Consider the following 17909-nt stretch of genomic DNA (forward strand, 5'->3'; position numbering starts at 1 on the left):
GACGTCTGTTCATCCTTGATGGTAAACCGTCCAATTCTCTGCAGAAGAAGCCATTAAAAGCTTTTAAAATCTCAAATAGATTTCACGACGGAGAGGTGGTCCTAATTGAGTTCCTGCACAAGGAAAATCTGTGGTAATCTCTAGATAACTGCAACGACTTCTGACATATACAATCGTTTATGCCTATTTTCCTTGATCAAAAAAATGTCCGTGTTGTTTTCACCTCGCCATATATTTTCCTCTCAGCTTCCACCGCATCTGTGATTCATCTCTCCCACTTAACCGCATACTTAATGCATATTACATGCACGCAGCTCCACCTTTCTCCTGTATTGCACATCATTATGCACAGTGTGTTTATGTGATGTATAAATGTTTACACGGATGAACACGGGGCGGAACTCCTTGCATTGAAGTGGCTACCTAAATGTTGATGAATGCGCGTTAGCCCCGCCAGTGATGAGTTGATAGAAATATGAAGTGTGACAGTGTGGCTCACACGACTATTTAAAGTCCCTCGGTACTTTCTTCAGCTTCTTAACCCATTCACGCACACAAACGCACGCGTATACACACACCGTTGTTGCATGCATTACCTGATAATGGCACGCGGTGGGTGTACCGGCGTTCCATGGTCGAGTGGTTGACCTCATACATTAGAGAGAGCTCGCTGTCAGGTCTTTAAGTAGCTAGGATCAGCGGCGGATACACAGCTAATGGAGCCTTCGCTGCGGGGGCGGACCAACACTGTAAAAGCGGTATTAGAATGGTGTCAGCAAAATGCACACTCGGGTTTGATTTGCTTAACTTTTACAACTCTTGATGAACATTTTTACGCTTGGCAATTCGAGTCAAACTTTGGATTTGCGGACAGTTGGAATTAAATGATTAACTCATTCAGTGCCATTGGCGGCTGAAGACGTCAAAGATCCATTTTGTTACTCTGCTGGTAGTGAATGAGTTAAATGACATTATTCAACCCCTACGACGACTTTGTATTTATTTCAGTTCACGAGTGCAAGTTTGAAACATGAATCGAAAAGAAAAATGTTTTTCTTAAAATCCAAATGAATAAAATATGAATCTTCTTCCAATTTGCCTCCAAAAGTACACTCAATTACAGTGCAGCTGCACTTTTTTTTTCCTGGCGTTATCATATTTTGTAATTCTTTCATCATCATAACGCTAAAATATGACCATTTCCAACTAATTCCGGTGCATTGCTTTTTTTCTTTCTACAAAATCCTATTAAAATCTCATAAAACCCAGTCTCCGAAGCACACATGCTAGGACAACTCTTTGGGTTGGCCCATCCCGTTCCCCTTGGTCGTTAATGGAAATATGAAGGGCATGCGCTGTAGTAAAATATTATGAGGATATGCTGATCAATACGATCCCATTAGTGGTTATCCACAGCACAAAGTACAGATCTGTCGAGCTCCAATCAGCGACGCTATAATCTAATCAAACTTGAATTGTGTGGATTTAGAATCAACGTCCCTGCTTAACCTTGTATCATCATTAACTTATTAGTTTTGTCCGGAAGGAGTCGTCAGCGTGGCTGGGAGATACAAGTGCCAGTTATGGATATGTTTCCAATCTCTTGATGCCCTTGTACAGATCTTGAAATTATTTTAAAGGAAAGGGATTGGGAAGACAGCAAAATACATCCAAAGCAGAAATGGGACCAGGGGGGGGAGTTATTCAGGCAGTGTATATTTTATTATATCTGCGTCTCAAGCAGATGAGTTCTATTTGTGATCCTATTTGTTGTCTTAGTGCACGATGGGAATTTATTTGCGCTTGCGAGTAACTTTTCACACTTGTCGATGTTCTTGCACGGTATATCTGAGCTCTACCTCGGCCTCTCTACACTGCCGTGTGTTCGATCCAGAACAAGCAGAACCTGCTGTCGAGGCACATCGAACTCAAGGGCAAGGAGCCAGAGAAGGGGGTGCTGATGTCCTATACCATTCCCGACCTGAGAATTCCCCTTTCCTATGAGGTCCGATTGGCCCCCATCACCACTTACAGCTTTGGGGAATACGTCAGTCGCACCATCCAGTACTCGGAACGTGAGTGTTCGTACATTTATTAATATGCAGTGGAGACTCTTAATTTTGAACATAATGCAGTATTTTATTTTATTTTATTTTTTTATGGATTATATTAAAATTATTGATTGATTATTTATTTTACCCCAAAAAATCATTATTTAAAATAAAATAAAAATTTTTAAGCAAAATGCTAGATGATTTAATTTTCCACAAAATAATCTAAGTTTTTAAAAAGCAAGTGACATATTTCTCATTTGGAATAATGAAAATAGCACAGTTGCCATCACCAAAAAAAAAATAATCAAGTTTCAGTGATAATTAACATTTGTGACTGTCACACAAGTAGAAAACAGCTGTTTAATATGAAAGCATAAACGCAATCAAACAGTCATGCTCAAGGGCAGTCCAAAATTCATTTATGACTAATTTATGACTCATATTTTTTAGTCAACTTCCCACAACCAGTATACAATCATTTGACTTTCTTGACTGATGTACTTTCTGTATCTGCATGTGAACCAGCGCTACATTTTTCTTTTTTCTTTCAGCTTACACCTACCCAAGACCCTCAGGTGAGTTCTCTCGCTTCGCTTCCATCTTGAACATTCATCTGCTTCTCATCTTTAAACTGGTTGCTGCCAAATGATAGATGAGAGGGTGGTGAAATTAGCAGCGGATTTAAAAAGGGTTTAAAAAAAAAAAATGACAATTCAGTGTGCTTTCAGCCCAATGTTGAACCGAGAGCGCCATCTACAGGAGTCCAAAAATACTACAACTGATTCATGAAGCACATTTGAAGCTTCATTTAGCCATCACTAATGATTGGATGATTTTGGTGAACCAGGGCCCATTTAAATGGTGCAGCATCAGTGATCAATCTCGTAGAAAGACATCGCACAAGAGCGGAGGATCACCCAAACCTTTTTTTTTTTTTGCTCCCGCTGGTGCCTTTTTCAAAACACGTTAGCATGCATGTCAGCTTATGTATGCTCACCAATGTTTTGACATGCCTGCGCCTCATAATTCGGTGTGCCCTATGTATGAGTTAAATACAGAAATAGCTCCTGCAATTGAGACTGCGCCCTTGAGTACGATGCGTCCTACGATGGTGAAAATACAATATTCGCTCTTCAATGTTCACGTTAAATACGTGCAATGACCACATGGCAGGCAATGCGATACAAATTATGATGTAAATGATATTTAAGGAAGTTCACAACCAAACTGTAACTTTCATAGCTATTCTGACATTCTGTTCAAATTCAATGGACGCAAGAATTGTAAATTTGAGTCTTTTAATATTTCGACAAAAGATGCTTTTGCGAGGCTTCGTGGAAAAAGAAAAAAGCTCCAATTATACTCTGACGATGAATGGTTTGAAAATGATGCTGCTAGTATCATTTGCACTAGTGGTTTGATATTCTTATCGGTTTGGTCCAAGTATTGCATCTGTCCGATGGATATGATGCAATTGACAAAAGGGGAAGAAGGCGGGGTCTATTTGAGGGAGGCGTTGATTTGACGCACCCCGGCGACTAATTGACAAAATGTGGCCCTGCTTCCAAAATGGATAAGGTTTGTTTTCCCAGACCGCTGAGAGACAGATTGTCTCGTCGAAAACAAACACTATCTTATTGCGGTAGTCAGCCATATTTTTGGTTTATGTTCCACACTTTTCTCCTGGGGTGGAACCTCATAAGCTCGTCCAATCTGTCCTCTTCCTCAGTTTTCCCGAATGCCGCGTTAAACTACATTAAACCGACCTTATTTCAGTCCCCCCCCCCCTTTTTTTACGTGAATATACTTGCAGCGTATAAAATGCATTTAATCTTATTTATTTTATTTTTTTTTTTTTTGCATTTATTTTTCTCTTGATCAGCCCCGCCGAGCGCTCGCTGTCCTCTTCAGTAAGCGACATGCGGCATTTGTCTGGCAACGGGTGTCACTCAGCTCTGCCAAGACGATGCAATTAAAAAAGAACAACTGCCGATTGGAACAGACTGTGAGAACAACGGTGCAAATTGAAACGAGTGGGTGTTGCCGAGCAGGGTGTGAATAGCAATAGATTAGCCCCTTGTAACAAATACCAACACATACGCCATACGCTCACGTGGAGTAGCTGATAGACGATGCAAATCGGGTGCCAAGACCCGATGAACGGTTTTATTGATTAAACATACTGTTGATAATGTGGAATTTGATTCGAACGATCACCCACTGATCCCTCATGTATGCCTTGCGATCATTGACGACTGCGATTTAAATTGTCAATTGGTGTGCACACACCTCAGGTTATCATCGCCAACACCTTGTGAATGGAAATAAACACAAAAAAAGGGAAAATTATAGACGGCATCGAGCCAAAGTGAAGAAGATCCGCTGATGGTCCTCTGTTTTTGATTGGGTCATTGAAATTGCCTGTTAAATTCTGACTATTTAGAAGTGAGATATAACTTCCAAATTATAATACCGGGGAAGTCAGTGGAGTGATATCGCCAGAGTTGTGAAGTTTCTCATCTCATCTCCATTTGAAAGAGGTTGTCAGATTTCTTATCTATTTAAAACGTGTAAAACTAAAGACATTAACTAAATGAATTTGACCTGATAATGTCATTCAAATTTACTTCATTAAATGCAGTATATAAAAAAAATGCAAGGAAAACATTTAAATATACTTTTTTTTTTAAAACATTAATCTGGAAATAATTTCTCACTTACCACCATTGACGGCTAAAGACGTCATAGATCCTTTTTTTTTTCCTATTCGGCTGGTAGTGAAGTTCAATTAACTCATTCGCTACCGTTGACGGATATAGACGTACTTTCATTTTACCTGGGCTGGCAGTGAATGAATTAATGACTCTTCTCTCCTCCTTTTTGTTCAGCTTCTTGACTTTTTTTAACCACATTTTCAAAAAGTTTGAGGTAAAATTCAACCGCCACACGAATGTGTCCTGTGTGCACTGTACGGCAAAGGCTTTCACTTCCTAAAATGTTCTCCTTCTCCTTTCTTTAATTGTAAAGCCCTTTGCAGGCAACCACAGACACATTTCCTGCAGTGATCTATGTTGTGGCATTCGAGGAGCATTCCCTGTCCAGATCAGTTGATAAACTGCGCTTGGCTCCAGTCCAGCGTCTCTGCTTTTCACAAAGAAAACCACGAAAAGTCACACTGTACTCTTTGGAAGGATGTGTCCAGCGCACACATGGACATGAGCTGGGTGGGAGTTGGGTCGGCGGGCTGAATTAGAAACCGCGACAAAAAAAAAAAAAAAAGGGCAACATACTTTGATGGTAATCCAGGTCAGGCACTGATTCATTTTCCTGGCTCACTGCCAGCAAGTATTGATTTTTAACCCATGTATATCCCAAGATACAAAGCACTCCGGCACACGGGAGGCTTTTTCATTAAACTTGCCTTCTAGTTGGGTCAGTCGAGGTTGGACCAAGTTCTCTTCATAAACCCATCTAATATGCCAGGCGGATTCAGGCTGGCCGGTTGCCAGGGGACAAAACACTAATTTGCTTCTGTTTTTGTGGAGTGAAAAATCTCCACAGAAAGTTATGTGAGAAAAGAACTTTTGATAACCGACAGTAAAGATTCCACATTGTCCGAAAAAATATATTATCAAAAAGGTTCTGCATATCATATTCCCCAATCGAACACGGTTGCGCAATCTGTTTTTTCCACTTTCACGCACCAGACCACGTGTGCGGCTTTGAGGACACGAGGATCTGTGGTTTTTCACAAGACCGAAGCGACGTCTTTGACTGGACACGACAGAATCACCTGACCCAGAATCCCAAGCGGTCTGCCAATACAGGCCCGGAGACGGATCGCAGCGGAACCAAAGAGGGTGAGGAAAGGCGGATTCATTTCATACGCAGTTCAACGCAAAAGTGCAGAGCTTTGAGAAATATTTTCTTGTTCTCAGGCTACTACATGTACATCGAAGCATCGCGACCACGAGTTCAAGGGGACAAGGCTCGTCTGCTCTCTCCACTTTTTAACGTGACCACGGTCAGGGGCCCAAAGGGGTCCGGCAGAGTCCCGTTCTGTGTCTCTTTCTACTACCACATGAAGGGCAAACACATTGGTGAGTGAATGTTCTTACAATATATAAACCGTTGTATTAGCCGCGTGGTTCAAAATCTCGGAAAAAAGTAGTGGCATATCGTCCGGAAAATACTTAGATTTATTTATTTATTTATATATTTTTTGTCCAAGCATTAAATATACCGGTAAGTCAAAAAAAAAATAGATCCATTACCAAAAATTGCACATCCTCTGATGAGAAGAAAACCGGTTAGCGAGGCTGCCAAGCGGCTGACAGCGACACTGAAAGATCTGCCGGGATTTCTGGCACGTTACTGACTGTTTAGTCCGTGTGACAAAAATCTCTCATCTTCCCATGCCAAGGTTAAACTTTTGTTTTGCTCTGATTCGAAATGATTTGTTTGCTTCAAACGCAACACGGCCCATAAGTGAAAGAACACAAATATTTACAGAGAAGCATGGTGGTGTCAGCATCATGCTGAATACAGTCGTTTATTTTTGCCCCCCTTTTGATAAGATTTCTTTTTTATGGTGTTGTGTAGGTTTGACATGATTTTACATGGTGTCCGTTTTTATACCACAAAATCCTGGCATTTGAAAAGGGGCGTGTAGCCTTTTATATTCACTCGAATATTGATCCCATAACACCCACGCCAAATGGTCACATTTAGTGAGTGCGAGGTCTTCAATTTGATCAAAATGGCCATTAAAATAAGCTCTTTAAAAAATCAGCAGATGTTCCAACATTATGACTGGAGTCAGTTTGCTCTTTCAAATGACATCGCACTGAAATTCAAAGAAAATGAAACATTTCATACTGCTTTTTGTGTTGGTGTCGTTGGGTTACTATTTGAGTTGCCTTATAAACATGTTTGTCAAATTAGTTTTCAGCATGCAAAATATCTTTTGGCATGTTTGCCTGCTTTATGTGGTGTTTTTTTTTTGTTTTGTTTTGTTTTGTTTTCTTCCCCATGCATGCATGATTTCGGTATGAATGGATGCTTCACAGTCTCGTTGGAACTTTTAAGGCAAGGCAGTGCTATTTATAAACTGTCGCGCATTTCATACACAAAGCAACGCCATGTGCTTCGTACAAGCGAAGAAACAACACCGCAAAGCATTTATAAACAGAATCGCTGTTGAAATTCCGACGCAAAGCGGAGAAAATAAAAAGTCGCTTACTAAATTTGCTCCAAGAACGTGCATATAAAACGCATTAACAGAAGACTTTATCAACATTTAAAACATGCAAATGTTGAGTCATGAAATAAAAAGACATTTTTAAAATGTCTAAAAGACCGCAAAAAACATTGAAATGCCTTTTAAACTTCTCCACTTCCACAGCTGAAATTTGTTTCGTTTTTTAGTTTCTATACTATTTTTCTATTTCTTAAAGCCCCTCCCATTTTGTACTCTAGCCGCTTTCCTAAATCCGTGACCTACCGTATCTGGCCCGACCAGATGAAAGATTACTATTAAACTAATAAATCAAAACATGGCAAGTCCAAAAGCCTGGAGAAATATAGAATAAATGTGATACCAGGGTGAAAAATGTGACTCTTGCGCTTCGGCGAAAGTTCCCAAATCTGTGCGACTCTGTCCGAATCTCAAGTTTGTACTTGACCCGCACTGGTAGAACTTGACGTGTAGACAATAGCCGGGTTGACGGGGTTTTTGTACGTTTCCAATTGTCCCTTTGTGTTTTGGTGCGCGCGTGTGTGTGTGTGGGGGTGTGTGCGCGCGTGTGTGTGCTTGTTTTTGAAGTGGGCAGTGGGTGTGTGATTTATGGCAATGGCACAACACTATCAGTCACTTGGGTAAGCTGTTCATCATAATATGCTCTGTCACACAGCTAGAAGGCATCCAGCTCGGAGCCCGCAGAACTCAACACACGCGCACACGAGCACGCACACACACAGTTTTCCCATTAGAAGACTTGCACACATCATCACATGAACACACAAGGGGTTCTCTCACAATAGCGTTTCCTCATCAAACGAGTTGCCTTCTTGTGGAAAAAGAGGAATGGCATGATAATAGTGACCATCGGAGACAGGTGTGGGCAAACTACGGCCCGGGGGCCACATGCGGCCCGTTAAACATTTTAATCCGGCCCGCCAAACTTGAAAAAAATGAAATGAATAAACCTTGTTCATGTTTTATTTTCTAAATACTTTGATTTTTAAAAGGCTTATATATTGTTGTAATAGTTTTGTTCACTTTCATTTAAAATTAAATGTATTTTTTTTCTCCGATGAGGTGAGGTGACCAAAACACTCCATCCATCTGCTCCTGGTCCGGTCCCTCTTGTCAAATTTTAGAACTCATTGTGGCCCGCCAATCAAAATGTTTGTATCTTCACTACACATGTACACGTACATTAATGTGGAATATGTTAACGTAAATGTGGTTGGAAATGTGGACAGTATCAAAGGAGTGCAAGAGAGAAGTGACAGTTGCATAAAATTGTTGTTGCCACTTGTTAATTTTGAAAAAAAAAAAAAGTCGTAGCCCACTTTTAATATTTGCATTCTTAGAGTGATTTCTTTCTGAATGCTTTGAGTTGGAAAATAGTCCTAATTGTTAAAAGTGCTAAATATTTAGGATAAAAAAATGTGTTGTGTTTGGGGAGAGAAAAAAATGTTTTGAAAAGTAAAAATAAATCTCATGAGGATAAGCGGCTCAGATAAGAGAGGGGTGGAATTTTACACATGATGGAAATTTGTAGGAGTGATAATCGCAGATTCATCCAAATTGGATCCAGATTGTTAATTTATCAGCAATTTAAATGTAAAATAGAAAACACCACATTTCCACGTACTATCTCAGTAAAATATCATTAAATCAAGTCTGACTTAACATAATAATTTTTTTTTTTTTATCGTACCTTAACCGATCACAGAACGTAATATATCTTTCTTGTTAGTTGGATTGCTTATGCAATAACTACAAAACTGTGTTTATAGAAATTATTATATAAAGGGCCAGCGCAAGGGCCAGAGAGGAACCTAGTCGAGTTTGATGCCGATACAGTTACACTCTGCTTGCACTGGGGCCAGGTCGTTTGCCAACAGTTCCAGCAGACAGAACTGGAGGGGAAAAAAAGCAGCTCAGGATTATCAGCTGGTGATGGGTAAATGAAGGTTCAAACCTGCTTCATGAACCAGTTGTAATATTTTTGGACTCCTGTAGATGGCACTCTCTGTTCAACATTGGGCTGAAAGCACACTGACTTGCCTTTTTAAAAAAAACAAAAAAAACCGCTTTACTTTAAAGCAACAGTGCCATCTAGAGGACTCAAAAATACAACAGCTGGTTCATGAAGCAAATTTGAAGCTTCATTTTCCCATCACTGTTATCAGGGACACTGCGAAACATTTTGGAGTAAAGAAAATTTCTCTTGGATGGTGATTTCTCATATAAATGTTTACAAGGGTATTAAATTCTATGATAAACACGGCCACTTTCTCTGAGGCGTGTATAAAATCAAAGTTCTCATCACCGGTGGTCTTGTTGTGATGATGTTACGCAGCAAGCCAACATCTGTCCCCGAGCACTTGCGTACAATCTGCTAGTAGTTGACGCCATGCTCATCTACAAGATCCCACTTTCGTCGACGCCGTTGTTCTCCTATTCGCTTCCAATCTGTTGTCACTTTAATTGCCTTTCTGTGGCCGCGCTCATGCTGCAGCCGCGGAGTAGTAGCAGTGCTCCTCACGACAAAATAAAGAAGGAGGTAAGGAGGGGGTAGCCTACTGCAAAAAAAAAAAAGGAGTAGAGGTGGAGGTCAGCGAAATGAGAGTGGAAGAGCAAGGTATGGAGGGGTGAAGCAGCATTTCAGATTTTTTTTTTTAAAGCTTTCAAAGGAGCTTGAAAGGCTGTTAGAGATGCAAGGTGATGTAAAAAGGCTTGAACAGAAAGCGAGCTGAAAAGGCCATCAGCACATTGATGTTCGCACACAGTCAGACGACACAAAAGCGCCGTTACCGATGCACATGCACTCGACCAGTTTGAAGAGAAAGTACATGAAGGCTATTGATTGGAATACTCGGGTACTGTGTATTTCGTGTTTCGCCGTCCTAAGGCTATTGTGCGTTGAAATAGTATGGACGACATGAAAGACGATGCAAGGAGTGGGTGCCGTGAATAGTTTAGGTCACCTTAATGCAACTTTTTCCTGGCAAGCAGCACATAAACAACATTTGATGAAGTTTCCGCGGCCGTGGTTTAGTTTGGCTCTGTTTTTTTTTTTTTTTTTTTGCACAGTTCCACTGGCAAGCCGACTCGGAACTGTTGGATTGTTATGAGAGCCCGGTGATGGAAGGCAAATAAAATGTTATTTCAATGATCCTTCACTTGTGCCGTCGTTTGGTTGGGAGTTTTAATTAAAAGAATTCCAGTGTGATTTACGACAGGAAAAACTTTTTGGGCATGTGTTAAATCGTGTCTGTCTGGATGCTAAGCAACTTTATGTGTTGTTGTACCTGGAAATAACTCTTAGTCATTGTTCTGCATTCAATGGGACCTCGAAGTTCAAACACACAAGGAAAACTGATTTCACCCACCCAAAAAAAATACATTGGAAATGGGAATAAAAAGTTGCCGGTACAACTTGCCATCATCATGAAACTTTGGTTGACTCTACAGGGAGTATGAATACTAAAATAAAGAATATAAATAAAAAAATATCAGACTCTGATAACAAAATGAGCCACTTGCATTTGGAGGTTTTGATATTGCCTTAAAATTGACCGGGGCCCACTTACATCAAAATGCAGATAGGGTGATGCCTTCATCTCCATAAATGTATTTTAAAAATAATATCAAACAATACAGTTCATCCATCCATCTTCAATATTAGTGTTGTTCCGATATCGATAACTGTACCGATACTTTAAAAGCTGCTATCGGGATCAGTGAGTTCCAAACCGGTATGGGCCCGATACCCAGTGTACATGAAAAAGAAAACCATAACTGATATAAAGTGATCAGAACATGTATGTTGTAATGGTGTTAGGTGGTCATGTTGAACATTTGACAGCCTTTGTGCGCATGGTGAATAATTTGACATCCAAGTGAGTATGCAATTCTTTAGAATTACAAGAAAAAATTTGCTCATTTTGATTTTTTTCAAAGTATCGGTACAGTATCGGTATCGGCCGATACTGCGCAGCCAGTTATCGGTATCGGGACCCAAAAAGTGGTATCGGAACAACACTATTCAATATCACTTATCTACATCCAGGGAGCCCGTATGTCAAGTCATTCTGGAGTTAAAAACAAAATCCAAATGGTTATTTCTATTAAATCCATCAAAATGGCAAGATATGAAGAAGATTGGGCAGCTCACAAGTGGCATTGCTGCCCTGAACACTGATGGACGCAACATTCTAGAGCCATCGCAAAATCATCGTCAGTACCATGTAGAGTTCATAACATGCAAAAGGTCTGATAATGAGAATTAATGCTAGTATTCTTCCAACATGACATTATCTCAAATTCCCTTCTAAAATATCAAGGCGTCCGTAATTAAATGATTGAGGCATGCGACTCCTAAACTTGCCGTGTCTCATGTGTTATGATGGCTTCCTTTGAGGGACGGCTGTAGTTGTCATTCATCTGATCAAGCCGTCCCGTTCATAATTAAATGGTGTTGACACTGGGATCATTAATTTAAAGTGAAGGCAAGTGTTGTAAGCCTCCGTTTGTGTTCAGTGCGACGTGTCTGGTGGCGAAAGGATGTCATCGTTAAGAACACCATGGTATGAAATGTGATTTCATTTGTGGTGGGAAGCTAGAGGCTATACAAGCTAACTTGAGGCAAAAGCAAGGCCAGGGACAGGACACCGGGCAATCGCACAGGCACACAAATAGAGACGGACAACCATTTACACTCACTTGTCAACAGAAACAAAAGTGAGGCGAGTGAACCAGTGACAGTCCAAATCGTCTTTACATTAGCCGTCTGTAGCGGCCAAGCTAGGTTGTGTTAGCACACACAATAGTCACGAGGATTAGCAATGAAGTGAAATCTATCCAACATTATTTGAAACTCTTGCACTCAAAATACATAATGACTTTTGCGTCATTGACAATATTCGTACCCTTGGCACACATCCCTTGCGACAGAATAAAATGTTAATTACTTACTAGCTTGATTATTTCAAGGCTTGAGTCGTATTACCTCCCAAACATGCAAATCTGACCCGTGAGAGTAGGTAGAACATTTTGCGGGCATATGGAGCAATTAATTTTCTTACAAAACAAAACAAAAAAAAAAAAAAAAGGCTCTCACCAAATGGAAGAGCATAAAATACCTTCGCACCACTGCCGATGTGTGAGTTAAGAGACTGGATGTTGGTTAATATCGCACTTAAGAGCTGTCTGGGAATTCTTAACAAGATGAATGTTTCTTTAACAACTTTGTGGCTTAAGAGAGACGCAGGACTTGTGTTCTGAGCGCGTTTAGAGGACCTCAGGGAGGTTTTGTTATAGCAGTTGTTACTTACTTTGCGATATAAGTGAATCACTTTTGTGATATTAAAAATTAGTAGGTATGGCCAGTCAATCGCCCAATATTTGTGGTTTCATTTTATTTTTTACTTGAGTCACAGAGGAAGTGAGAATTCCATTTGTTGAATACTGATAAGCATTGTCTCTACATAGCGTAATCTCGTAAAAATTGCGCGAGATATGTTAATAGGCTCATCAAAGAGACTTTTTGCGCGTGGTATTTTAGTTAGCGAGCAGATCTAGAGAGGCTGAGCAGTAGGGATGACAATCAAAATTGTTAGTTTGCTTTCCTGACAACCTAGAACAAATAGTTCAATGAATTGAGATAAGTGGAGTTACTAGTTGTGATATTCCGATACCAGTATCGGTAACCGTACCGATACCGGTATCGGTAACTGTACCGATACTGCCTAATAAGCTGCTATCGGGATCGGTGAATACCAACCACTACGGGCCCGATATTTTTCAAAAGTATCAGTACAGTATCGGTATCGGCCGATACTGCACAGCCAGATGGCGGTATCGGTATCAGGACCCAAAATGTGGTATCGGAACAACACAAGTTACTAGTACCGTTTTATTTTTCCTGGTGGGATGGCCATTATCGAACGAAATGCAGTATTGAATTGTTCATACGTAAAAATTTTTGGGAAGTTTGTGCTGCAGTCGAGAATTGCTTCAAATCACATTAATGTTTTATTATTTAATCTTTTTTTTTTTCTTTGTTTGATAGAATCTATTACAATGTGCGCTAATTATGGTTGATAAAACGGTCAGCAGTGCACATTACGATGGCCGGTTATGTGAGCTGGGTTCAATAAATGGATGGAAATTAGCCATCACACCGTAAATGGGTCAATAGTTTAAAATGTTTCAGCCTTTGGAGTTGAATGTCAAAGCCGCAACATTACAATCTACTGAGCAATCCTTTTTATGTAGCTAGCAAATGTCCTTAGTAGGGTCATTCATGGGCTTGAGCCTACACGTGACTCGGGGTCAGAAACGGGTGGGGTCGTACCCTGGACTCCTCGCCAGCCAATCACAAAGCACATACGGCATAGACACATTTTTTTTGCCCTTATATAACGTGTGATGTATTTAATCATCCTTCCTAAATATGCCCTGCTTTTCACAGGCACTCTCAATGTTCTTTTGAAAGTGAGGAGCATTGCCTCAGTGGACACCATGTTGTGGACCAAATCCGGTCATCAGGGCCCCGACTGGAAGAGAGCATACTTTGGTATCAGTCCCAGTGGACCATTTCAGGTAAGAGCGCAATGTGAACAAGATTCCAATGCTAATGGTTTATCGTGGAAAAAAAAAACAAAGGTGACGCAATGGCGTTTGGTTGACAAACAAATTTAAGATAATTAATTAATTAATTAATTAATAATTAATATACCCTTTGTGACAATTGTTGGCAAATATTGTCATGAACAGCATTTACAGTACATGAACTTAGACGCCATTTTGTGTACGTCTACGCCGCAGCCATATTGGATGTGGCATAGTGAAGGTTTATTTTATTTTGTGAAGATGCCTCGTTCGCTTTCTTCCTTGAATACGTATCATCAAGCAAGAATTCGCTGGGTGAATACCAAACCTCTGCTTTTGATTGTATTAATCATCAATTTTCTGACTATTATTTGCCAATTTTGATCATGAATGCAATGGACACATCCAATATGGTGGAAGCACTGACGTATCGCTTCAAACGGGCCACTTGTTTCAAAAGGTGTCTGCAGCAGAAATAAAAAAAAAAAAAAGGGGGAGGGGGAAAGAAAATCGATCTTCATTTTAGATGTCCACAGTTTTTTTTTGTTTTGTTTTTTAGCTTTTATGTATCTGGATATAAATGACTCTTTAGTTGCGACTGCTGCTGGTCTACTGCAGTGCTCTTGGCTCTTGTTTACAAATATCTTGATATTTCTCAGACATGTTATGTCATGTTACTCAAGAGGGAAGTCTCCTTTGCCGTTTAGATAGAAAAAAGGTGAGTTGTGTACACTCTGGGGGCTGCTTGGAAGAAAATGAATCCAGCGAAGGATTGAGCCTCAGACTTACAGAGTGTGATATTTCTTTTCTGAGGAAATTCCCCACAAGTGGTGCAGAGAAAGGACTGAAAGAAATGTTGTAGAACTCTCATTATGAGCTTGGAGAAGTTTACTTGCACTAAGTCTTCCTTGTAAATGCACATAAATCTGGGTAAATTGCTAATGGCTGACAAGGTTATTGAATCCATTTATTCCAATGTCATAAAAATAAACCTCAAAGCATCTGTTCTGTTGGTGTCCGTGCCAAAATTGTTGGTTTTGGAATGGTTTCGCTTTACCCAATGGAATCCATATTGTGTGTTAAACCAATTTGGGGATGAATTAAAACGAATGAGAGCCATTAAAAAAGTATCAATTCACCTGAAGTTTTGATACAGGGAGTGAATTTTTTTTTACTCACGCAATGCATTTGGAGCATTTTGATATTTTTGGTATTGATAAATGAGGACCTTTTGAGTGAACATTCAGCTGCTTTTTTTCTGCTGAATGTCAGCAACAAGCTTTGCTCGCCAGTGGATTATTTGCCTCAATGAGAATGTGCTGATCTCAGGGCGGACAACACGGTTTTACGCTTATTTCACAGATGAAAATAGGAGACACACGCAATGACATGACCTCTAGGTGGAAATGGAGCCTTATTGCAAACTAGTAAAGTGGTGATGCCCAACTACATGGCTGACCATATCATAATTAAATAAAAAAAAAAAATGTGGGTGAACTCAAAACTTTGTTTCTTTGAATATTTTATTTTTTCTCAACTCAACATTTTTTTTTTTTTTTAAAGTCAGGACGGGAGCGCCTTAAAAGGATGAGGACGGAGGACGATTATTTTGATTAGCACGGTGCAGCGGTCGTGAGTTCGATGGGCCTGCGTTGGTTCCCTTCGGGTACTCTGGTTTCCTCCCACATGATCTACCATTCGCTATTCCAACAAATGGATGGTTGGATGGTGCTAATTGTTCTGTTTCAACTCTTGTCATTTCCTGTCCAAATGTAAAAGCCATTCGTCATCAGTTTTGCAATGTGATGGGGTGCAAAAGAGAGCACGGTAAGTGTTAGCACTTTTGTTCCAAATCTGTTCAAATTGACTTACAGCACCATGTTGAGTCGTCTTTACTCTAACTCAGGCGTGAGCAAACTACGGCCCGGGGGCCACATGCGGCCCGTTAAACATTTTAATGCGGCCCACCGAACTTGAAAAATTTTAATGAATAAACCTTGTTAATGTTTTATTTTCTAATTACTGTGGTTTTTCAAAGATATATATTGTTGACATGCTTTTGTTAATTTTCATTTAAAATTAAATGTATTTTTTTTCTCTGATGAGGTGAGGTGACCAAAACACTCCATCCATCTGCTCCAGGTCCGCCCCCCCCTCCATCAAATTTTTAGAACCCACTGTGGCCCGCCAATCAAAAAGTTTGCCCACCCCTGCTCGAACTCTTTTGCACGCCATCACATTGCAAAACCGATGACGAATGGCTCAACAATTAATACCGTTTTCCACCCAGACAAACAATTCATCCTGACACTTTACTCATCTCAATGTACTTCCTTTTTACGACTCTCATTTTCTGCCCTCAAAAATGATACTTAGTCCTCACTAATACCGGAAAACAATACTCACACGCACTTTGTTTAATCAAACATCTGTCTTTAAAAAGGAATCACAGCCACCTGCACCACCTTGTTAGATCCAATTACCTTCACACACACACACACACATATAGAGAGAAGCGCACACACACAGCAGTCTCCTATCCCCCGCAGCAATTAGCTATGACAGGTCAATTAACATGTTTATTTATGTGCAGGGGAGGCCTGCAAGTTGTGTTGTAATGATTCCTGATTCTCCGAGTGTGCGCATGCACGGGGGAAATCGAATCGGTGATGAATGTAGACTGAAGACCTACGCCGGGGGGGTGTATGAGCCCTTCATTAACTTTGTTTCTGCAGCAATGTGCTTCCTTCAACCAGGATGAGGAACATTGGGATGTGTCTGAAAGAGTGCGCAGGCAGAGGTACACTCCTCGGAGATGTTATGCAGTCTCAGCGGTGTATTGATTGAGCAATGTAATGAGCACCTTCGGTAAACTCGCACACAAGCTCAGGCGAATGCACGTGGCTCACATGGAGAACACCTTGCAGACAAAATGCATTTCATTTTTTTTTTTTTTTTATAGGAGGCATTACACATTGATAGCGTTTTCGGAATGCATTTCATTTCACTGTACCACTGTGCACACATGGCCAACATGATGATGAATATTCATAAGGCAATGCATGTCATTTAATATCAAATTGCTCCACCTTCGGCGCAGCATGCGTCTTTCAAGTGTATTAAACATGTTACGTCCACAAGTGTGCTTGGTGCCGTTAATCAAAGTCGAAATGGAAAACGGTGGTTGCAACGGAAAATCGACCACATACATGCAGGTTCGGGAAAATGACTTCCATCCATGCATTATCCGATCCGCTTCTCTTCACCGGGATCACGGGCATGCTGGAGCCACAAGTTAAAAAAAAAAAAAGAAAAAGTGAAGAAATTAATAAATAAAATTGTCCGTTAATGCGAAAACATGCAGCAGTCTGCGGTAAGACTCTGTTTGGCGAAGAAGGAGAAAAAAAAATCATGTGGCACATATATTTGCAGCATCAATAAAGTGATTACTGCATCTTAAATATTCATCATATCGAGACTCATTAAGCAAGATGGATGAGAGGGCTGCTTGCAAAAGAATTGCGGTCTCCTTGGCAACCGAGAAGGCTGCATACGTGACTACCAGCTATCGTGCCAGCAGTGGAATGACGTGTATGTTGATTGGGCTGCCAGGATGGCCGAGTGGTCTAAGGCGCCGCGTTCAGGACCCAGTCTCCCCAGGAGGCCTGGGTTCGAATCTCGAATTTCCCCATTGTGGGACTAATAAAGGGAATATTATTATTATTATTATTATTATTATTAATAACCCGGGGAATCTTCTTAGAATAACATTCATAGTCATGCTTTTGGGAAAAACATCCATTGGGCTTTTGTAATTCATCCACTTGATTTGGCAATTGAAGCACTAGGACAGGGGTGGAGTTGAAAAACCCCAAATTAAAAAAAAATTAAAAATAAATCCTGGACAAACTGGGAAAAATTAAAAATGAGAAAAAAATAAATCAATTAATTTAAAAAAGGCAAAATATGCAAATCCGCAGGCGCGAATAAGCAGGGATCAACTGTAG

At 40.3% G+C, this 17909-nt stretch overlaps 1 protein-coding gene across 2 annotated transcripts in view; it reads left to right on the forward strand.

Moving 5' to 3' along the window:
* Nucleotides 1-17909, forward strand: part of mdga1 (MAM domain containing glycosylphosphatidylinositol anchor 1) — a 148919-nt gene that overhangs the window by 117439 nt on the left and 13571 nt on the right. For both annotated transcript variants that reach the window (XM_088296407.1, XM_088296408.1), the window contains exons 12-16: nt 1895-2075; nt 2606-2629; nt 5762-5914; nt 5993-6154; nt 13763-13893. In XM_088296407.1, coding sequence (XP_088152533.1) covers nt 1895-2075; nt 2606-2629; nt 5762-5914; nt 5993-6154; nt 13763-13893 — 651 coding nt within the window. The remainder of the gene's footprint in view (nt 1-1894; nt 2076-2605; nt 2630-5761; nt 5915-5992; nt 6155-13762; nt 13894-17909) is intronic.

The sequence above is a fragment of the Idiotropiscis lumnitzeri genome, chromosome 5 (genome assembly GCF_059441095.1).
Source record: "Idiotropiscis lumnitzeri isolate Australia: NSW breed Sydney's pygmy pipehorse chromosome 5, RoL_Ilum_1.0, whole genome shotgun sequence".
Taxonomy (NCBI): Eukaryota; Metazoa; Chordata; class Actinopteri; order Syngnathiformes; family Syngnathidae; genus Idiotropiscis; species Idiotropiscis lumnitzeri.